General features: G+C 36.0%; 2 protein-coding genes and 1 long non-coding RNA gene across 3 annotated transcripts in view; 1 reads left to right on the top strand and 2 right to left on the bottom strand.

The window, feature by feature from the left end:
- The window catches only part of brox (BRO1 domain and CAAX motif containing), a 36,478-nt gene extending 30,861 nt beyond the window's left edge, over window positions 1-5,617 (bottom strand). Inside the window, exons 1-6 of the mRNA XM_030127810.1 lie at window positions 5,522-5,617; window positions 4,898-5,017; window positions 4,631-4,737; window positions 4,256-4,352; window positions 3,803-3,898; window positions 3,623-3,695 (exon numbers count right to left, since the gene is read on the bottom strand). Of these exons, the coding sequence (XP_029983670.1) occupies window positions 3,623-3,695; window positions 3,803-3,898; window positions 4,256-4,352; window positions 4,631-4,737; window positions 4,898-4,998 (474 nt within the window). The 5' untranslated portion in view covers window positions 4,999-5,017; window positions 5,522-5,617. The remainder of the gene's footprint in view (window positions 1-3,622; window positions 3,696-3,802; window positions 3,899-4,255; window positions 4,353-4,630; window positions 4,738-4,897; window positions 5,018-5,521) is intronic.
- A 916-nt stretch (window positions 5,618-6,533) lies between these two features.
- LOC115414590 (alpha-1,6-mannosyl-glycoprotein 2-beta-N-acetylglucosaminyltransferase) lies at window positions 6,534-8,846 on the bottom strand. Its single transcript, XM_030127809.1, has one exon. It carries the CDS (start codon window positions 8,821-8,823, stop codon window positions 7,576-7,578), a length of 1,248 nt encoding a protein of 415 aa, XP_029983669.1. The 5' UTR covers window positions 8,824-8,846; the 3' UTR covers window positions 6,534-7,575.
- Window positions 8,847-9,025: 179 nt separating this feature from the next.
- Window positions 9,026-21,517, top strand: LOC115414597 (uncharacterized). The gene is made up of 3 exons (XR_003934676.1): window positions 9,026-9,138; window positions 12,469-12,918; window positions 20,894-21,517. It is a non-coding gene; the product is annotated as an uncharacterized LOC115414597 (long non-coding RNA).
- Window positions 21,518-23,965: the final 2,448 nt, after the last annotated feature.

Below are 23,965 nucleotides of genomic sequence, written 5' to 3'. Positions count from 1 at the left end.
AAAATTACACATTAGCTACATGCAGAAGTGAATGTAACATCCCAATTGATCACCTAAATATGTCTTATTTGGGTCAGTGACAAAACATGGGTGACAAGGTTAGTAATTTAAAAATATTTACAAAATTTAATTTCAATGCTTGAGTCAAGTTTATTAGTGTGTTAATTTTTTCAGTTTTGCTTGTGTGATACATTTTGAGAGGGGATTTATACTTTTTACCTAGGTTTAAAACTTGCTGTCCATGAAAATGTCAAGTGGAGTAACCCAAATAGAATGAGAAATGTATTTAAATTTTGTCTACAAAATGAGTAGCTGAGGGAGCAGATTTAAATCATCATTTTGTTTTACAAGTGCCCTTTAAAAGATTCTAAGGTAGAGAATATTTAAATCAGAAATTTGTGTTTTTTTGTGTCATTGAGCAGACATAAGCAGCACATCTGTTTTTCCACATAACCTTTGACCAAATTAATTGAAAAGAAATAAAATCTTTATTTACCTTTCAATAGACATTTAAAATAAATCCTACAAATATTTACTTTGCATTATCATAATATTTTGGGTAAAATACTGGTTACACCAAAAGACATGAACCAGTTACACCATAACACACTGCCATCTCACTGAGCCAAAAGCAGTTATTGAAGACATTAATACTGAATATAATAAAAGTGTATATAATAGCATAAAAGTCCACAAGAGTAACTGAAATTGTTTTTTCTAATTATTTTTTGATGTATTCAAATCAAACATTGTCCATACTGCAACAACATCAAACAGTGAACAATCATCTCTGCGCATAAAACAAGGAAAATGTCAGTTAATAGTCCTCAAGATGAACAACTCATTTATTTATTCTATTCTTTTATTAAACCCGCCACCATCATCCCTCTTCGGAGGACCATTTATTTATTTTTTCTTTATTTTAAGAGCTTGGAAATCTTTCCAGTTGTCAGAATTTAATTTTGAGTGGTGTGAGTTTAGCGGTTCTGGCTCAGACAAGGTCAGCAGTACGTCAGATTCAGCATAGAACTAGATGTCAGGTGGATGAGGCCAGGTGAACTTGTTCCTCTCACCTAACTGCTGCATGCAATTCACCTTTAAGGGCCTGATTTGATAAAGGTTTGCGCCTGTTATTTGCGATCTTAGTAAATTAGGCCCTCTGTCTTTGCCCAATGCCTGAGTGACTTGTCCAACAAAAGGCTTACTATCATACCTTACAAGAACTAATTTGACATTTAGCTTTTGCAGACATTCAGGAGAGGTGAAGGGAAGGCTTCTTTCTTTTTTGTTTGGTTGCAGAAGTCAACTGTTAATGGGCTGTAACAGTGGCATACATCAGGCTTTGCACAAAAACATGAAACCTCTCTCAATCAGCTACTTGTTCAGATATCACTTGGTGAATCTTGAGTGTTCCTTTCACTGGTGGGATATTAGCTGGGAGACAGTCATTATATTGCGAAATGGTCTCCTATGAATTAAAAATTTGAAAGACAGAAAATAACAAATATTCAAGCATTTATTGATTGAAATAAATAAATAACACATATGAAATTGATATTTCAATAAATATACAAATATTTTTGGTTATAAAATAAATTAAATTGATTATTTATGTGAATTTAATCAGTCTAAAAGTATTGGTAAAAAAGCGAAGTTTCATTTCTTTTAAAGCTGCCTGTTTACTTTTATCAGATATCACTACTTATAAAACTTCTTTTTTTTTTTTTTTTAAATCATAGGTCTGTAATTATTAAATGTACCCATACTGGCCTAAAATGGAAACATTCACTAAAGGGATCAATTGGTGTAACTGGTTACGCCAATTGACATTTCAATTTCAAATCATTTTTCAGGCATAAGTATGGATGCCTATCATCAACCTTGACCTTATTATAAATATCTTAAACAGATTTTTTCAAATTAATACGTTTTTTTTTGTTTTTCCATAGCCATTTCCATAGTTTACCTTGGGTCATACTTCTTGATATGTAAACGTCAGTGCATGACATCATGTCCTAAAAATGTCAAATTAGTCAGATTTTTAAGAGCGATAATGACCTTGACACAGGTTGAGTAGGATTAGTAAGTGTCCTTCTTGATGATGTAATTTCCTGTCACATGATCTTCTTTTGCAATATTAACAAAATAGCCTCTCTAATGGTCGTTACACCATCTTGGCTATTCATTAAGTTTATCTGACTGTCAAGATTCCCCAAGTAAATACTGAAATTTAAATAATTATTTTTAAAAAATGCCTTCCATTCCTATGACATGAATATAATGAGAGATTATGCCAAACTATATTTTGAGGCATTTTAATCCAAATTTTGCACTTTTAATCAAGGTAAATTGTTTGGTGCAAGGCTTTTATGGTTCCAATTAGACATTTTCATGAAAAACTGTTAAATTCACAGCCAAAATAAATTAAATCTTTATATTTTCCATTCAAGACTACTTTTAAAAAATGTCTTTGAGCATTCTGTAAAGTTATATTAAACTTTTAAGTCCTTTAAATATATATAAATAGCTGGGATAACAAAAAAAAAAGTCATGTCACTGACCCATTTATAAATGTTTCTTGTTATTACGGTCATAAGTATTCATTGCTTTAATGGAACTCCTTTCCAGTTGAGTAAATCATGTCGCTACTAATACAAAAGAGCAACATACTTAGTATCACAGACATGATCATGCTAAAAGGGATCAGTTTTGGAGATGCTCAATATTACTGTTTTTTGCTTCAGCAAAACAACAAGTGGGCAAAACAAATAGGATACCAGAAGTTGTCCTTTAAAGCTGGGTATGACTTTCATCACAAATTTTTCTTCAAATTCGTTAATACCCGAGTGACAGCCTCCTTATCACTAATCCACAAGTCTTTCTGTGCTAACACACCTAAATCACTTCCTTCACGTTGAACAAGTGTACTCCATCACAAGCCGTAGTCCATACCAAACCAAAATCAAACTGTCACTCAGGCCTTTTTGGAATTCCACGCAGCTGGAGCAACAAGAGGCAATGAAGCAGTTTGTTGCTGCTACGGCCACACTGCAGCTGTGTGGAATTCCCATTCCCACAATGCACTTCACAACAAAATTTCCAAAAAGGCCCGAGTGGCATATTGGTTTGGTACGTAAACAAACAGACGGTTTGTGATGGAGTACACTTCAAAGTTGTTTACCTTGAAGAAAGTGATTTAGGTGCAATAGCACAGAAAGACTAAAGGAGGCGATCACTCGGGTTTTACAAATTTGAAGAAAAATTACTGATGAAAGTCATACACAGCTTTGAGGCTAATCCAAGCAACTGATGAGGGTTAGAACACACATGGTGATGAAGTGATGACATGTAGCTCTGATGGTCAAGCTTGAAATATTCAGAACTAAAAATAGTTTTGCAAGGTCTTGTAAACTTATACGAAATTTTCACATGGACTTTTCAGAATTCATTACACAAACTCTGAAAAGATCAGAATTCTGGTGTTTTGGCATGGAACAACCCTGGCTTGAATTTATTTATCAAGCAGCAGAAAAAGTAAGTGACTGCTCAATCAATCTCATTAGATAGAGTCCACATGTTACATTTATTATTTTAATAAAGTGTTTTCCACCACGTTTTTCACCTTCAGATTTTTGAACAGTCCAGCAGCAACCTTCAGGCTCCGGTGAACATCTTTTGCTTCAGTCTCTGTGATGCTATTAAACAGGCAAACATTAGTGTCCAAATCAATAATACCAAAAGGTCATTCTACATATTGCCTGATTACTATCTCTCAAATAAATATAAATAAGAGAGTGCATACTTCTCCTTCCCTGCTAATCTTGAGGCAAACTTAGTGTACCAGATAGCCACATTGAAGGCCATGGAGACCAGTTCGAACACCACATCTTGCTGGGCACTGATGGGATGACAAGGAAATAATGGAACATTAAGATGGCAAAAAACATTGGCCCAGTGTGGCTGAAGCTGCTCTTGGTGTGGTCAAACAACATGCTTTAATAAGCCATCTGAAAAATCTTACTCTTACTGTTGAGAATCAGTTCAATAAAAGAGCTTGTGCATATAATTAATTGATGTTTTTGGTTGTTTTGTTTCTATACAAAATAAAAATTGTCTGATGTTGATGACTGATCATTCTTAGCATCTTGATGAGCATTTCACTCTTTTATTTTAGCTTTTGTTTAAGAGCAGCCCACTTGCTCAGTAGTACCACACAAACATGAAAAGCAGATTAAATGTGCAATAATGGTCCTGCCTTGGTGTGTTTCCTTGTAAGGTGTCAGTCCACTTAAAGTTCTGGATGAATCTCATCTTGTTCTCTTGTGTACTTCCATCCAAGGACACGATAAAGCCTAGTGTATCATAAGCCAGCATTATAAACAATACAAACAGCTAGTTAGTTGCAAATTAAAGTGATTAAAAAAGGAATGCAATATTATAAGATAAAAAAGAAAGACACAGTTTATCATTAGTAAACAGTGATGGACTACACGCACACATAAGCTATGAAGGTAAGCAGAGTAAAAGTAAGAAAGTGCATTTTCAAAAGCTATCTTTGTGGGATTTTAAACTGTGGTAAGACAAAAAAAAAAATCTAAAAATCCATAAAGGTGCATAAGAATAAACACACCTTGTAGGACAGAGAAGTATGCATTTGTAGCATTTTTCATAATCTCAGGGGTGCAGGTGACATCAGTGAACATCTCCAGTAGTCTCGCCCTGGTTGTCCTAAGGTCACTGAATGTGAATCAAATAAGAATTAATACTCTGTATTATACTGAGAGCTATATTACTCAATATAAAAGCAATCCCAGCAATGTCTATTTGTGTTAGTGTTAGTGGTAATGGTCACAGGAACCGTTCAGCCTGATAACACTGCTCTCGACGTGTTACATACTTGCATATCTTATTGGCAGCGGGGCTCCCTGCCACTCCATAAAAATTAAAGGAAACGGGCGCCGTTGCCTTCAGTGGATTTCTGTGAAACCAATGTGCCATCCTGTGGAAGTGGACAGTCCTAAAGAGGTGGACAGATGCGATTAGAAACAGCAGTTAACTAAAGTGTAATTGTGCCAACGATATGAACACATCCTGGATATAAATTTTAGCGTTAATTTAGAGTGGTAGAGCAGCATTGGCTAGCTAATGCTAACTATGTCGTCTCAGCTAACGTTATTTTACTAAGAGCATCGCTACATCCGGCTAGCGGTGATGTTAGCACTGAAACAAACCAGAGCTCGGCCCATGTTTCTGTTGTAACTTGATGACAAATATGATTACAAAAAAAAAAAAAATCCTGTTGTTACTTTTAGCTGGCACGATTGGTAATTTTACAAATCGTGGCACTTGCTGTTGTGGTCAAAAGTCAATTACGTAAGCTACTGAGACCAACAGCTAACGGCTAGCTAATACTGACCATATTTACTACGTAAAAAATTCTCATTAAAGAGATGCGACACCTGTTTTACAACACAAATACTAACACAGAATTTAATAGCCTAAGTACAAGTAAAATCATTACCTTTCGCTGCCGCGTTGTAGATCTCAGATTTGATACTCTTATGGGAAAGTCTGACACTGACAATAACTCACTTCCGGAAATAAACACAGAATGGAATCTGACCAATGAGAGCACCGTTAAGTCATATGACGTACATAGTGCAAATACCTCAGATCTCCGATCATCTTTTGTTCAGGCTTTAGCAGCTCAAGTGGCCTGACGTCTGTGCATTAGATGCACACATGCCATGATGTATTTTTAACAAACTGACTCACGTATACACGGTGCGGAATCAGTATAATTACATCTATTAATGATCAGACGAGCAATAAAATAGTCTCTTTTATTCTCCCAAACATTAAGTGAACAAACAGCAGTTTCAAGTGAAGATCAAAGAAATAAGACACCAAAAGAAAATTAAGAAAATTTGGTCATCAGTTTCATCGTCAATAGTTCTCCACAAAGAGTTGTGAAACTCCATACATGCAAACACGTCGTTGAATGTCACTTTTACAAAGTACATGTCTTTGTACTAGGACATACAGTATGCTCCTAATGATCACATTTAACTGATTGTGCTTTTAATAACATTGTATTATTTCATTATATCTTATTTAAATAATATTGGTTTTATTCACTTATGCATGGTCACCAGTACCTGCTACAGTGTACATGAATCTGATGTTACTGTCTACAAAGATTATGTTGGACCCAAAATGAACCATTTTCATATCTTAATGAATACAGACACTTGCCAAAATTTGTATCTGAAATTTGAGTTTTCCAGTATTACAGAAGCAAATAATTAAGTAGGTACTTGGTCAAAAACAATGTTATCAATGAATATGTAAAATCTCTTAAGACAGCTTTACTCATCAGGTTACCAAAAAAGCACTTCTGGTCATCTTTAAGGAAATTATAGCATCATTGAATCAATTTTAACAAAACAAGGAATTTCATAAATCATGATATGTTCTTAAAAGATTTTTGTTATATATTTAAAAAAAAAATCAGCACCAGACAAGAAAATGTCTTTTTTTTTTTTTTTTTTTAAATGTCAATCCCATTCATTTGCATGTTTTATCCCAAAAAAAGTTAACAAAGAATGTGGAAATACAGAATCACAGATGATTTTTGATGTCTGCAGAACACAAAAACTTCAACCAGACTCCAAAGGTCACTTTTACCATTCAGAAAGCAAAATACATGCATCAGAAGTCCCCACAAAAGAAAACAAAATCAATAACAAGTCAGTTCATTTTGTTTCAACCAGAGATCACTTCAGCAGGCAGGACAGTGATTGACTAAGTGGTGTCAGTCAGCCTCACGTGACGAAAATTACGATTGCTTGTAAGAATCATTCAGTAACAAACATACTTATGTGCATAAACCCTTTTTGTCAAAAAGGACAACATAGGTGCCCAAAAAACTTCAGCTTTTCCATCATTATGAAGATTGTCATACACATTCACTTAACCTTTATACATTACATCTGCCTATAGGTTTCAGCAATTTGTACCATAAAAAGCACATAATGCAAACACTGCAGCCGTACACTTCTAAACTGCAGTGGCACTGAATGCACCACTCACAAGTTTCATTTCTTTAAAATAAGAAAAGGTCTTGTGCAGTTCTCAAAAAAATAATGAATCTGTAATAAAATCGCAAATTATTGCATGTATATACACACTCCAATTTAGTTTACTCTTAGCTTCCATTGCTGTACAAGAAATCCATTAGTTTTGGCTTGTTTGACACCCAGAGATACACAACCTCTGGACATGAAATTGTCCAGCACTGAAAAACACACAGGCTTTATACAAAACACAAAAATAAAGAAAGACTTTGGCAACTGCAGCTTTGGTGATTTAAAAAAAAAAAAAACAAAACAAAACAAAACAAAAAAACTACTGTGCGGACATGCAACATGCTCACGCCTCTTTTAGTCATAATTCACGGAAGACCTCACTGGAAAAGAATAAAAGGAAACTATTTGCAGCCCCTGAAACCCTGAAAAGCTGTAATAATGGCACATCTTTTGCAGTAAAATACCATAGAACTTAAAAAGGCACAGTTCAAAGACGTTTGGCATAATTATGACAAAGACTATGGTCCCGAACATCTCCCCATCCTCCATTTTTCACATGTGCTTTGTGCTCTGCTGGTTCTGTTCTGGTAAGTATAAGAGATGGGGGGAAGAGGCTACCCTTAGTCATTTGTAGGCTTTCTTCAACTTTCTGTAAAGCCCACTCTGGCCTGCAGTTCTCCTTCTGGTGAAGGCCACAGTCTCCTGTGTGGAGAACTCTGGAGCCTTCTGCAATAATCACTTTGAGGGGCTTTGATATGCAAGTTCCAGAGAGGTGCTGCAGGGTCCAGTCCCAGTTGTAGTCATCATAGGTGCAGAACTCATTGTTGCAGCCCATAAGCTTGTAGTAAACCTCCCTGGAGATGGCCATACCTATGTTGTGCTTCGTGGACATCCACCCAGTGGTCATCACCTGATTGGACTGTCTGGTGAAATCATTCAGGCCATTGTGATTACCCAAAGCTAGCATGTCACAGTCTGGGCAGCTGTTCATCTTGAACTCCACCATTGATTTATAGAAATGGAAAAAGTCTGGTAAGATGTAATTATCCTCCTCCAAAAAGATTACAAAGCCACTGTAGCCTTGCATCACTTGCACTCGCTCCCATACAAAGTGTAATTTCCACCACCAGTGGTGTTTGGTTTGAGTAATGAAAGCTTCCCTGTAGTGGCCATATGAGTCAGGGTGTTCTGCATTGAGGCATCCTGTTTTGAGAGCGTTGTCCTTGGATATGTCTCGAGGGCAGTCTCGTGGATCCTGCCCCGGAAACTCATTGGGATAAAGCTGAGCGCTGAAAGGGAAATAAATTTGCAGTACCTTGCAGAAAGTTATCCCTTGCACAATGGCATTTATTTCCTCTGAAAAATAGTCATGGCTGAAGATAAGGAGGAAGCTGTGGACTTCAACAGCTTTCTCCAGGGACTTTATGAGCAGCTTGAGGTATTCAGGCCTGTTATGGACCTGCACAACCAGCACCAATAGAGGTTCCCCTGGAAAGCGATCTGCATTGAGAATGCACTGCTTATAATTTGCGTTGTAAACGGACTTTCTCAGTTCTGGCAGCGACCCGAAGTTAAACTTCAGGGCTTCAGCTTGATTTCCCTGAATGACGAAGTTAGTCTCCGTTGTGACATTATCGTTAACTGTTAACACACGTGTTGACAACAAGAGGGTGCCAATTACAAAGGAAACACCCAGCAGCGCAAGGAGGTTCTTTTTCACCAAACGAAACCTCATTTTGTCAAAGTCAAAATCACACTTCGGAGATTCAAGAACAACGGCTTTCTGTCACCTTACTGCGCGAGCCTCCGCTGACTGTTCGTGTGCACCATTGTGTCCTCGTGCAGGGGGGAAACTAAAGTAACAAACCGCGGTCGCGTGACGCTCGTCCTGGTGTCAAGCGGTTTGTGTTGGTCGCTCCTAAGCCCCCCTCCGATAGATCCACTTGAAAAGCTTGCCAAAGAAAGTCACTCCAGCTGCTCGCTTCTGGCACCTGTGGGGAGGAGGGGGGAGGGAAAACAAGCCGAGTTGAAACTGCGGACTTCGAAATAGGTAAGTGATATTTCGGCGTTAAAGAGGCTAACTAGCAGCTGCTAGCTTGTTCTTACTCACCCAGACTAAGTGTAAAGTGTCAACACGCTCACACCAGGAACAGGATGATGGTGCTGCGATACATCTTCGTACAACTTATTAACTGCTGACGTGTACAAACCAGCCAACGGAGAGAGACTGAGCTCCTACTGACGAATCACTGTCCTACCTATAGTTGTGTAATACGAGGAGGAAATGTAAATCAGTCACTCGTTTGAATTGCGAGCAGTAAGAAAAACCTCTGTAATCACCTCTGGTATTCGCCTTATACAGCCGCAACATTAGAATACAAGTTTACCATATAAAAACAGTTACTGCTTGTCGTTGAAAACTAAACTAAAACCTTTTAGAATTACCTCCACTAGTCCAACTGGAAAGCCCCCACCTTTCAGCTGATCCGTTGAGTTATATGTTCAGGTCTGACTGGTTAAAGTGATAGCTTACTTTCTGTTTAAAGTCTCAGTCAAACCAACAATAGCAGGGTATTAGGGATCTAATACGGTGGCCCAGAGGTGCAACAGCCCCAAAAATTATCCACTCTAAGAAAAAAAAATTTAAAAAAAAAAGAGAGAGATTGTGATTTATTTAAAAAGAAGTATCTGAAAAAGTAAATGTATCCCTTAAATAAAAATACACTTGCATGAAAAATAACTATCTCCTAAAAAATACTTTTAAAACAAAACAAATTTGTATAAAGACATAAAATAAACTTGTATTAATTTCTTACATAAAAAATCTCCTCAAATAATATAGACTTCTACAAAAAAGTGTTTCAAAGTAAAATTGAGCAACATCAAAAATTGTACATTTATTTAAAAAGTGTTTGAAAATATAAAACTTCATATGCCTGGGTAGGCATATGAAGTTTTATATTCACTTTTTAAATAAGGTTCATCAAAAAAAGAAAGGAAAGAAAAATTTTTTAACTTTGCGGTTAAGGGGGGTGCTGTTTACCCGAAGGGTCTCATGCTTTGTAATTAAGGCCACCACAAAAAATAAAAGCATAGGCTGAAAATTTTGAAGGCCTTCAGCTAATGTGGCTAATGCTAAGGATGTAACCTACCAGAAGTGGAGGTTGGTGCACTAAAAATAAAGTTATTTAAAAAATATTTACATTAGTGTAGTTTGCAAAGTGGTTAAATTATTAAATAAGGTTCCCGTGTCTGCTTAAGGTTAGGTCTGTGTGTTAAATGGTTAGGTTTAGGGTACGGTTAGGGTTAGTTTTCATTGGTAAATGGCCCTTGTGTGCACTGTGTGAAGGTTTGTTGCTAAGCTAATGCTAATGTGAAAAGTTGACTGCAACTTTGTGAATACCAGTGCGAGTAAGCAACTGTGTGATTATGGTGTTAAATTGTTCAACTGCCTGGCATTTAATATTATTTTGATGAATATTACCTACAAAAAGTTTTGAAATTATTTTATTTTTAGGGGAGGAGAAGTGGAGCTTCCTGTAGAGCTCCACTATCATGGTATTGCCCAGTTATTGCAGTTAGACCCTTTCACAACTCAAATGGAGTCGCTTAACTAACCCGAGCTCAAGAAGGACAACTGTCTATTTTGTGGAGATAAAGAAGATGTTTTGGGGTTTTTTGTGGTGAACAGTTGTGTGAAGATGGATCATTTTGTGTGCACTGTGGTGGACCTTAACCTTAAGCAGACACGGGAACCTTATTTAATCGTTTAAATGGGCAATGCCATGATAGTGGAGCTCCACAGTAAGCTCCACTTCTCCTCTTCTCAAAATAGAAAAAAAAATTTATGCAGGCGTGTTTTTATTTAAGGGGTAAATTTATTTTTCAGATACTTCTTTTTAAATAAATGCAGTTCCTTTTTTTTCTCATAGTGGATCATTTTTTGGACTATTGCCCCTCTGGGCCATCGTAGTCTAAAGACCCTAAACAGCAAGGTTGGGAAACCTGATATCCCTGGTATGATGACAGGGGAATTTACAATAGGTGATGGAAGTAGAGATGCAGCAGCTGGTATTTGATACAGCAACAGTATTAAGCTTAAATAGGACATTGTAGTGTTGGTGAATAGCTCTACATGATCCTTGTGTCATATTCAGAAGTATGCATTGTCTGTGACCCAGTATCTGGCAACTGGTTTGCTGTGCCATTTAATAAATATGTGGGGGGAAAAAAATCTTGTATACAGTAACGTATTAAAGTTTGTTTTATCAAGGTATACATATACATCACCATACATTTTGTAATTCCTTCAGAAGTCACTGGATGTCAGAAAATGTTCCAAACTGATCTCTCTAATTTTCTTCATACTTTCAGACAATTCTGTTGGTTCTTGGCTGTTAGAAAATTGTGTTCATCCTAATTAACAGCATCAAAAAATGAGTCTTATAACTTTGATTATAACTAAGATTTGTACAGAAAAGGGTTAGGGCCACTGGGGTAAAGAAAAAAAAAGGTCCAATATATGTTGTTATTATTATTATTATTGTTATTATTATTATTATGAGAAAAAAGTCAGAATTCTGAAAAAAGTGGGTTTTTTTTGTTTGTTTGTTTTTTTTATTCAGGGAGAGTGTCACTTTCGCTTTATGACATACATGCAGGAGGAGTACAACAGGCTGACATAATGACAGATTTCGGTGACATTTTATGCATTTGGGGGGTTCTGACAGAAGCCATTTTCACTATTAGATGAGCAGATGGGAGTTTTGCTTGTTGTAGAGGCAGGAGAAAATGCTAAGTGGCTAACGGTTTTTACTAGGATCGTTATTGTGGATTGAAGGTCCTGTGTTCTTTATTGCGGGAAGGTAAATTTGTTTTCCAGTGGAATGATAGTGTGGAATAAAATAGTGTGAAAGTGCTCAGTAAACAGGAAAAGCTATTGTAGATTTTCGTGTGTGTATCCATTTTCTTTACTCAGTAGTATGCCTACTGACATTGATACAGTTAGGCTAGTTGAAGCACAGCTCTGTATTCATTATCATTAGCTAGCTAGCACCCAGTAGAGGTCGATTCAGCAATTCACAAGTTCATAGTAAAGAGTTCACTGTTAGTTCTTCCACCGCTTATGTTGAACAAATATTTGTTTTATAGCTTAACATGCTGTTGGGGATAGTTTGGCAAAGCTGCTGCTCTTGGATCAGCTCCCCATTGCAGTGGTATTAACTGAAGTAGACTGATACTTCTTCTTGAAATTAGTAATTGTGACATACATTAATCATAACATGCCTGTAATTTGTCAAATGACAGATCAGTTTCATGCTTACTTTAATGTGGGCCTCTAAAATTTGCACAGTTTTGAGAATCTCTCTTTTAATTTCAGAGGATGGAGAAATACTGGCTGATGGGTGTTTCTATGACTGAGGAAGATACACAATGCCAGGAGTGAACAAGAGATCGTCATTGTCAAAGGAAAGGAAAAGGACTTCATGAACAGCTACTGAGCCATTAATTAACTGATTAATTTCTGTACAGCATTCATAAGCCTGTTATTTAAGGTATTTTTACCAGCCTGCCTGCTTTTGTCCATTTTGTCATCGAAAAACCTACATGTTTGGGGTAATGTTCATAAAAAATATGACAGACAATACAGCCAACAATGCATTGTTATAAAACAAGGAATATGGCATAGACCTAATTTTAATATATGTATATATGTTCTCTTTTTTTGTAGTAGTGTGATGTTTTGGAGGAGACTTTGCAGAAATGGGATTTTTACACTCAGCCCTGCGATGAACTGGCGAAATGTCCAGGGTGTTCTCCACCTTCGCCCGTAAGTAGCTGGGATAGGCTCCAAGCGACCCCCGTGACCCTAACTAGACTCTAAGCCAATTTACAGAAACCCAACAGAATCCTCCAGGAGCAAACACTTGTAACTGGTGACAGTGGCGAGGGAAAACTTCCTTTTAACAGGCAGAAACTTCAAGCAGACCCTGACTCCTGGAGGATGGCCGTCTGCCTTGACCAGTTGGGATGAAAGAGAGAGGGTAAAGGAGGAAAAAGAAGTGCCTTTAGTTTGGTTCTCCTATTTATTTTGATATATGGATGTGTTGACTAAAATGTTTGTGAGCAATTACACCAAAAACAATGGTTGAACATATCTGCAGAGAAACAGAATGTGAATATCATTAAATTTGAAGTAAATTCAAAGCTATTTAACTGAGTTTTGTTTTTTTTGTTTTTTTAAAAACAGATCTACTGAGGGCGAGTCAGGTGTCCAGTCCAGATCACACGATTTGCTTATAACATGAAAACAAACTAACAATCAAAATAAAAAAAATACATTGTTTATTTTTTAGAAAACTATTTCTGGCCTTTGATCAGTTCAATTTTCTTAGCAATGCAAGTGTCGATAAAGTCAAAGGTCCCTTCAGATCTGCAGATTAAAACCATCAGTGTCCAGGTCAGAGGTTGTCAGACTGGCCTCCACAGCAGCCAAGAGTTGTCCCAGGGTCTCCCTGTAAATGTATATTAAAATTCATTCAATATATTAAAATAGCATGATGAGTGCAATGAAATATATCATGGGTAAAATCTAAACCTTTCTAGTCTTCGTGATTTTTAATGAAGAATTAACATATTAGCAATATGCATAAATCCAGACAAGAACCAGCAATTTTCAGCCTTCACAATGACATTTTTTTTCCCGAAAAGGCTACTATATATAGGCTACATTACTACTTCAATTACATTAAACAAAGACACATAAAAGTAGTGATTCTGTTGGTAAAATGTGGGCTATCAAATTTTTTTGACTGTATCAGATGCCCTGAGACAAATTTATGAATTGCTGAATTGACCTCTACTTGGTGCTAGCTAGCTAATGATAATGCATACAGAGCTGTGCTTCAACTAGCCTAACTGTATCAGTGTCAGTAGGCATACTACTGAGTAAAGAAAATGGATACACACACGAAAATCTACAATAGCTTTTCCTGTTTACTGAGCACTTTCACACTATTTTATTCCACACTATTATTCCACTGGAAAATAAATTTACCTTCCAGCGATAAAGAACACAGGGCCTTCAATCCACAATAACGATCCTAGTAAAAACCGTTAGCCACTTAGCATTTACTTCTCCTGCCTCTACAACAAGCAAAACTCCCATCTGCTCATCTAATAGTGAAAATGGCTTCTGTCAGAACCCCCCAGATGCATAAAAAGTCACCTAAATCTGTCATTATGTCAGCCTGTTGTACTCCTCCTGCATCTATTTCATAAAGCGAAAGTGACACTCTCCCTGAATAAAAAGGGGAAAAAAATCTGAGAAAAAGGTCAGAATTCTGAGAATAATACAAATAAATAAGTTATATATATATATATATATATATATATATATATATATATATATATATGTGTGTGTGTGTGTGTACATATTTATTTATTTATTTATTTATTTTCAAAGCCCCGATCAATATCTCAAATCTATGGAAGAGGATTAGGGCAACGGGAAAAAAACAGGTCCTTTTTTTTTTTTTTTTTTTTTTTTTTTTTTTAATTATTATTCTGAGAAAAAAGTCTGAATTTTGACAAAAAAGTCAGAATTCTGTGATTAAAGTTAGAATTCTGACTTGTAGATATATGTCACAGTAGAGATTGAAATCCAGTAGGATTCCTAGGACAGATAGTAATTTTAGTTTGTCCTAGGACAAACTACAATTACTATCTGTCCTAGTAGGATTAGGAATCCTACTAGGACAGATTGAAATTTTAGTTTGTCCTAGGACAAACTGAAATCCTACAAGACATTAGGATCTGAAGATTGGAATTCCAATCTGTCCTAGGAGAATTTGCAATCCTACTAGGACAGATTGTAATTCTATTTGGAAGTGGGATCTGAAGATTGGAATTTCAGTCTGTTCTACGGCAAAAAATTTAAGAATTCTGTCAGGACAATCTCGAATTCTATTAGGAGAATGTCAGATTATATCAAAATGTATGGAAAATAGACTGAATCATTTCACAGCCAAAATTCCAGTCAATTTCAGCATAGGTAAGCATACAATTTCGCCATCACTATTCCAGCTGAATTATTTTCATATCTTAGATACAGTATATGTCCCTTAGGTTAAAACACATTGTAACCAGGGTGCCAGCCGTTTGGTCCAACCTTATTCAATGGCCGTATGTACATGTCATTGGTATGTAAATGGACACATTTGCATAGGGCCATTATGAGTTAGTGACTCAATGGTGTCAACCAGTTTTGGATATTAAATGGTAAGCTGTTTAGAAGTTGCGCTCTTTCAATCTTGGCATGTTGACTAGAGATATTGCCTGTATACTGACATTACAGATAAAATCTCTGTACTTCTACTTTTGTCAAATGAGTGTAGAGCTACTATTTGTGTAGCCATGTAGGTGTAGATGTGTGTGTAGGGTAACTAGGGTTACATATGTCTGCAACTATTGTACACTAGTGAGTAGTGTACAACATTTTCTTACATTTCAGTGTAAGGAGAAACCTTTGTAGTATTACTTGTTTGAAATTTTGAAGTAAGCTGTAGACTAACGTAAGTGTCACTATTGAGTAGTATGTAGCACATTTAAGTATTAGAAAAATAACTGACAAAACCTCTGTAGTATTACTTGTTTGAAATTTTGAAGTTCGCTATAGACTAAGTTCATTGTCACTATTGAGTAGTATGTAGCACCTTTAAGTATTAGAAAAAAACAACTGACAAAACCTCTATAGTATTACTTGTTTGAAATTTTGAAGTTAGTACTATAGACTAAGGTTATTGTCACTTAACTAGTGAGTAGTATGCAGCACATTTAAGTCTTAGAAAAAGTCTTTGAAGCTTAGCTATAGAATATTAGATTCAAAGTCTGTGTAAATTCTGAATAAAATCATGGTTTGTAAGAATATTGTTGTTTCTATAGAATATTAGATTCAAAGTCTGTGTAAATTCTGAATAAAATCATGGTTTGTAAGAATATTGTTGTTTCTATAGAATATTAGATTCAAAGTCTGTGTAAATTCTGAATAAAATCATGGTTTGTAAGAATATTGTTGTTTCTTTTACTTTTAACCCTACCATCTAGACCAGGGGGCAGCAAAATGCCAATGCCAACTTTAACATCGTACATTTTCTGAATGGCTTGGCAACGATTAGATAATAATAAAATTGTATGTTGCCATGGCAACGGGTTGTTTACAGGTACGTTTTTCAAATTCTACCGATTTCTGAATACAAATGTGTCTCATTTACATACCAATGACAGTTACAAATGGCCATTGAATAAGGTTGGACCAGATAGGACAGCTGGCATCCTGGTTACAATGTGTATTGACCTAAGGGCCATACACTGTATCTAAGATATGAAAATAATTCAGCTGGAATGGTGATGGCGAAATCGTAGGACAGACGAAATTCCAAAATTCCAATCTTCAGATCCCACTTCCAAATAGAATTACAATCTGTCCTGGTAGGATTGTAAATTCTCCTAGGACAGATTGGAATTCCAATCTTCAGATCCTAATTTCTTGTAGGATTTGAAATTCCAATCTTCAGATCCCACTTCCAAATAGAATTACAATCTGTCCTAGTAGGATTGTAATTCTCCTAGGACAGATAGGAATTCCAATCTTCAGATCCTAATTTCTTGTAGGATTCCAGTTTGTCCTAGGACCAAACTAAAATTTCAATCTGTCCTAGTAGGATTCCTAATCCTACCTAGACGATAGTAATTGAGTTTGTCCTAGGACAAACTAAAATTACTATCTGTCCTAGTAGGATAGGAATCCTACTGGATCTCAATCGCTACCGTGACAATATTTATTTATTTGTATATATATATATATATATATATATATATATATATATATATATATATGTATATATATATATATCTATATATATATAATATATATATATATGTGTGTGTATATATATATATATATATATATATATATACATATATATATATATATATATATGTGTGTGTGTGTGTATTATGGCATGCCGTTTAGGAAATTATTATATATATATATATTATGAAAGTCTGAATATATGGATTGAAAGTCTGAAATTCATTCAATATATATACACTTTCAATCCATATATTCAAACTTCATTCAATATATATCAGCTTTCATTCAAAATATTCAAACTTCATTCAATATATATCAGCTTTCATTCAAAATATTCAAACTTCATTCAATATATATAAGCTTTCATTCAAAATATTCAAACTTCATTCAATATATATAAGCTTTCATTCAAAATATTCAAACTTCATTCAATATATATCAGCTTTCATTCAAAATATTCAAACTTCATTCAATATATATCAGCTTTCATTCAAAATATTCAAACTTCATTCAATATATATCAGCTGTCATTCCATATATATCAGCTTTCATTCAATATATTCAAACTTCATTCAATATATATCAGCTTTCATTCAATATATTCAAACTTCATTCAATATATATCAGCTTTCATTCAAAGTATTCAAACTTCATTCAATATATATCAGCTTTCATTCCATATATATCAGCTTTCATTCAAAATATTCAAACTTAATTCAATATATATCAGGTGATTTTTACGTGTGTCCGGTAGCAGGGAACTTTGAGCGCACTCCGTGCGCACTTGGCACGCTATTGAGCCCGAATCAGATCAAACGCGCATCGGATTTTCCTCATGGTGCTGACCAGGCCCGGACTGGCTAATCGGTAGGACCAGGAAAAATTCCCGGTGGGCCGGTATAATATTTAGGCCGCGAGGGCCAGAGTTCACTTTAAATATGTATTTAATATTTTATTTATTTATTTATTTTTTGGGGGCCGGTGTTCAGTCATAGCACTGAGTTGATCACGTAATCTGCAGCTGCTGTTCCTGGGCCACACCCCCTCTGCTAGCAAACTGTTTGTTTTCTTCCTGTTTTTTTTTGCGGACACACCGTGACCTGGCGTAACATGTCCTTGCATACGGTTAGTAGCTCTGTACTGTAGCTGTGGAGCATATACCATCTGTGCTCTGCAGGCTGTGGATGGTCAGCTGTGTTTGCTGTATGAAACATGGATAATAGAAAGAGCAAAGGTGGTGTAGAGAAGACAAGAATTAAAAAGAGGAAAGCTCTGGAAGCAAACGCAGCCAAATGTGACAAAATCGGCAACTTTTTCACAAAAACAACCTCCCGTTTGGAAACTAATAAGGACGACGAACCGGGTAAACCACCTTTCAAGCTAGTTAATCATCGAGTCAGTGAATTGTGTGGCATTGTGGCGTGTAACATAACGTTATGTCATTTAAATAATAGTATGATACGACGCCCCATAACTGGGAAACTTTGTCTTGTAGCTCCTCAGAGTCAGAAAGAACATCCAGCAGCAGACACCAGCCATGAGCCCACAAGTCCAGAGTGGGCAGGTAGGACCGCTCAGAGAGGGAAGATTATTAATAAATAAGCTCCATTGAAGAGTATGGTGTAGGCCTGTTCAGTATGAAAGGTGCTCTGAGATGCTCCAGGATTCAGCACTACATGAATGAAACTGACACCAAGGCTTTGCAAAATAGAAGATTTGTGCTGAGAATTATGACCATTTTTAAACTGTGCTGTAGTGTCAGAAGCAGAGCCAGGAGCAAGTAGTGATGAGGGGATTGTTCCTGTCAGGATGGAAGGAAAAGGTGAGCTGTTGGAACAGACTGTGTGAGCAAGCATTAGTTCTCCTAAAACCACTTTCTAGACCCAAGTGATAGTCCTGACCTATTTTATTTTTTATTATTAAAAGTGAGATAGTAAATACACAAAGCCCACAACTGAAAGGCAATAGCATAAAGTAATATCAAATAAGCCTGCATATTTTGCCAATGTAAATATCTTAATTAGTTCAGTAAGTCAAAATGTCTGTAGATATTATTTTTTATTGTGATACAGGTGCAGGTGAGTCTAGGGAAACTGGAGGAAGTGTGAAAGGGAGAGCAGAGTCTACTGATGACAGAGGAGCAGCTCAGCAGCACAACCCTGAACCACTAGTCAGAAATGACACAGATGAAGATGAGTCTGTTGTTAGCTTTGATTGCTTTGCTCGCCCTCAGTCACAGGATACACTTATTTTTTTCTTATCATCCTCATCAAACCCCTAATATCACTATACCAAAAGTTTTCAATAGCATCGATGGAACAAACCGCAAGTAAGTTGTGATGGAAATCTTTTGTTGCAGAGGATACAAAAATAATAGTTATTAGAAAGTGCAGCAAGCTTTATTTATTTATTTATTTTTTCAATTTTTAATATTTTTATACTTTCATTTCATTTCAAACATTTTAAAGGTTTGAAAAATGTTAACACTTATAAGAACAAAAATATAGATTCTGTTATTGTTGTGTTGTGAGGAATAATAATGTTGGAGATGTCGATGTGCACTCACTTTTGAAATAAATCCACATTGTGAAGCAACCTTTACTTGCGCTGAATTGGAAATATTTTAGAAAATACACTGAATTAGAAGGCTTTGTAGAACAGTGTGTAAGACCTAACATGTAAGGTTATAATTGCATGATTTTAATAATAATCGGTCGTGATCTAAAGTGGGCCGGTCTGAGGTATGAAATTCCAGGGCTGAAAATGAGTCTCAGTCCGGCCCTGGTGCTAACTGCAGAGTGGCCTACTACGTAAGCTTCCCGTTCTGTTCTTCTCGTGTGTTGTAAAAGCTCTATTTCCTCTGACCAGCAGAGGGTGCCTTGTGCATCAGTAGGTGCAGGTCGTACATACGCGGTCAGTTCGGTCAGTACGTGACAAAGCTGAGAACCTGTCAACAAGTCCGCACCGGTTAGTAACCACATCTTGTGTTTTGCAGGTAAACTGTTCTAATTGAACACACACATAGAACCGTAGTATTTCTTCTGAACTACCCTCTGAGGGGACTCGTTGTGAAGCTAAAGCCCAGTTGTGTTCGGCTATGAGCTAATGTGGTGGACGCTGCTCAGTGGAACTCAGGTCCAAAAGAACATGTTGTATGTGTCTGATAGAAACTACCATGAACTAAAGGAAGAGTCACACATGGACAAGAGGTACAGAAGACACACACTCTGACCAAGACATGTCAAACACATGAGTGTTTATGAGTCTGATTACAAGTGTGGACCTGGACCCATGCTAATGCAGTTGCTAAGCTAATACCATAGTTGATGACCTTTAACATGTGCGTATTGGTTCAAACTAGACCAAGGAACTGTGTTACTAAAGGATAGATATCAGATCACTGTAAATGGTACGGTATCAATACATTCAAATACAATGCTTTAAGCTCACAGTTCAAAGGGTGTTTTAGAGATTAAAAATGGTAATTAAACAGGGAAAAGACTGGTTAACAGCAATAGTGAGTGGTTTATTAAGTTCATTAATCATTTGTGTCAGAGTAAAGTGCAGAAAGTGATATTTGTGTATTTATAAGCTTAAAGTCATGTGTAGAAACTGTACTTGACCCTGTGATAAGTGTCTGTAGTTCATCTATGGTCTATGTGTATTAGCCAGAACTAGTAGTGGATAGTAAAGGATGACAAACTGACACAACACCAGACACTCACTATGATGCCATCTCAATTATAAGACTTTTGTGTTGGTATATCTGTGCCAAATTCACTATTTTAAAGTAATTATCACTCTGGGGAGGAGGTAAAGCATGTTGATTTTTTTAACAGTATGGTTTGTCATTTAAATTCATTTTAAATTGACGCACTACTGCCCACTGACAATTGCAATGCTTTATTTGAACGCCGATGCTTTCCCCAAGGTAAACCAGCATATGAGATGGACCAGGCTCATCCAGACTTGGGCTCCAGCCTGTCTTTTGGGTAACTCTGAAAGGGCAGCCACATCGTCACACCAACATGTCCACAGACAACGCAGATGTCATCTGACAGTGTCCAGGAGATGTGAAGATGAAGCCAGAGCTGCAGAGGAAGACCAGCGTGGGGGTTTTCACTAAAGGCAGATGACAGCTTGATGCAAAAGATGTGGAAGAGACACATGTTATATCACACCTTAGAATCCATGCAGAAAGGGTAATATGCAAGTTGTGTAGCAAGTACTGTTGGAGGACACCAGTCAGTTTGTTGCTTCCATGTGAGGGTGAGGTTACCCTTCTAAAATAGTTGATGTTTGTTGTATATTACTGAACATGTGCCCAAGTGTTGTTGTAAGGCCAGAGGACACATGCACTTGTTGAGTGATTGAATAAAAAAAAAAAAAAAAAAGTCCTGCAAACTGCAGTGTAAAGTTGCTTGTGCTTTTATCAAATTAGCAATTTTGAATCACTGAAATTCAAGCACCATATTTCAAGTACCAGGGTGATACGTTGAGTCAAGTAAAAACTTAAAAATAAAGTATACACACAAAGCTCTGTGTATTAACCCATAAAGGCCCAGTACTACGTTGGTGGCAGTTCCTAAATTAATTTTTATTTAACCTTTCTAAAATGATTGATCACCATTATAATATTATCCTCTGTATTTCGCTTCTTTTTTTTTTTTTTTTTAAATGTAAATCAGGTATTTTCCCATATTAAATTCACTGATCATGTAGGTGTTCATAAAATCTCAGATTAAAGTTGAGGATTATTATATCTCTGATATTTTATGCACCTTATATATCACGCTGATTATCATATATCATATGTTTATCATATATCATACTGTTTATCATAGAATCATATGTCATACTGCTATCTTGGACTGTTCAGACTGTATTTCTGATAATTCTGCACATTAACATCTGACTTGTCTCAGGCAGTTTTGCACATTCTCTGTGCCATGTGTCTGACAATTTACACAATTACCAGATGTTGCACATTCATTTAAATATAATTTTTTTTCTCTTGGTAATACTAGTTTATATTTTTATGCTTTTTTCTATTGCATGTCATTTTTAATTAACGCTTTGTTTTGGTTGTGTAACATCCTAGTTTAATTATTCTCTTCAATTTTTTTATACTTAAACTCTTGTGGCGTTCAGTGTGAATGGCAAAATAAGATTTTCCTTGTACAGGGAAACCTGTTTACACATGGCAATAAACACTTTGAATCTAGAATCTTTAGTCAAAAACAGAGAAAACTAAAGAAAAAGTGACTGTCAGTGAAATCTTTCAACTGAAAATAAACCCAGTGTCTCCATCCACTGTCATTGATTCCAAGTGAAAGCAGCCTCAGCCCCACAATGTAATAAAATTGGTGAGATTTGCTACATTCATATGGTATAAAAATTCAAGAAAATGTGAAATTATTCCAAGTTTTAGGATTACAATACTCAGATTGATTAATGTAACAAATTATAGTACAGATTACTTTTTGGGAGTGTATTCTGTAATCTGTAGAGGAATACATTTCAAAAGTAACCCTAACCATATGGATTGTGCTTTCAGGAAGAGGAAAATAATGATCGCTTTTTTTTTTACTCGTGTTCAATTACAAACTATTGTGGAAAGACATAGTAGACTGGCTGAAAATGAAAACTGATAAAGTAACTAATGTAGAACAAGTAACATAATTTTCCAAAGGAACTCTTCACAATTTGTTACATAATTATGGGTAAATACCACCTTCATAAACGTAAATACAAAATAAAATTCTTTCCTTTGTGTGTTGAACATTGAGCTAAGAGCCTTGTTTTTGTCTTTGCCACTCCTAAAGGACTCAAAGGAAAATGGAAGCCTTATATGTGAAGATGTTTCTACATATCTATAACTTTGATAAAATGCGCTTTTTGTGTATTGTCGTTTCTCTCTCTTTCAGTGACATACATATTTAATTTGTTAATAAGCAGCCTTGCTCGTCCTTTTTGTCTTTGTGCTGCATCCCATCGAGAGTTTTGTACGTTTAAAGATGTAAATAAATAAAAGTGGTGTATTTCTGGGTTTGAGTGGAGGTCACATGGTCTGAACGGAAGTGGAGCTCCATTTTCTACCGGCTTCCACAGCTAGACTCTTGTTCTGAAAATTAAAAAAAAAAAAAAGCTGTTAAGACCACTGATTTATTTACATTTTATAACTTTAAAGTAGATTTTTTTTTTTCCATACATGTATTTGTCCCCTGGCAATGTTCTGTAATTTTCTGTTCTGTTCAATCGTTGTTTACTTCGTTATATCTTCATTATGTTGTATATGTCATAATTACTATGTATTTTGTATGAAAGCAAATAAATACGTTTAGTTTCAAAAAAAAAAACCTAGACCCTCTTGCAAATCTTGAGTAATGGCCACTCTGCAATGCATGATGGGAGTTGGTACTTGCACCATGAGTAAACTCGTTGTGCGGTTTGATCTGGTTCAGGCTCAATAGAGTACCAAGTGCGTTTGGAGTGCACTCGATTTCACCCCCAACTGGACACTTGTAAAATTACTTGATATATATGGAATGAAGATTGAATATTTTGAATGAAAGCTGATATATATGGAATGAAAGCTGATATATATGGAATGAAGTTTGAATAAGTATACATACATTTGAAAATACTGAGTGAATTCAAGTCATTTACTTGTCATCAAAGTGATACTCTTCTGAATTCCCTGGCTTTGCAACATGGCTTCAGTTGGATATTCCAATACTTTGCTGAACTCGACAACTTTTTTGCGTCACCTGGCCGTACTCCAAATGACACAAACAGTTTGGAGGTTATATTGCGTCACCTTGAGGATCATATTACCATTGTTGCGATGTTCTTATTGCTTGTGGGTAATAATGCTCAACAAAACCTTGTTGAAAGAACATTATGCATGAATCTTGAAAGAATTTACGCGTTACTTCAGGAGATGTTGGCTGAAATAACACTTCAGGCAGAAGCTGATATACAAAGGCATTGTATGGACACA

Source organism: Sphaeramia orbicularis, chromosome 24, assembly GCF_902148855.1.
Source record: "Sphaeramia orbicularis chromosome 24, fSphaOr1.1, whole genome shotgun sequence".
NCBI lineage: Eukaryota > Metazoa > Chordata > Actinopteri > Kurtiformes > Apogonidae > Sphaeramia > Sphaeramia orbicularis.
This window is presented reverse-complemented; position numbering and strand designations above follow the sequence as displayed.

What these genes read in the sequence shown, in the direction of transcription:
- LOC115414590 (XM_030127809.1), bottom strand. Translation starts at nt 8,823, where the DNA reads ATGAGGTTTCGTTTGGTGAAAAAGAACCTCCTTGCGCTGCTGGGTGTT.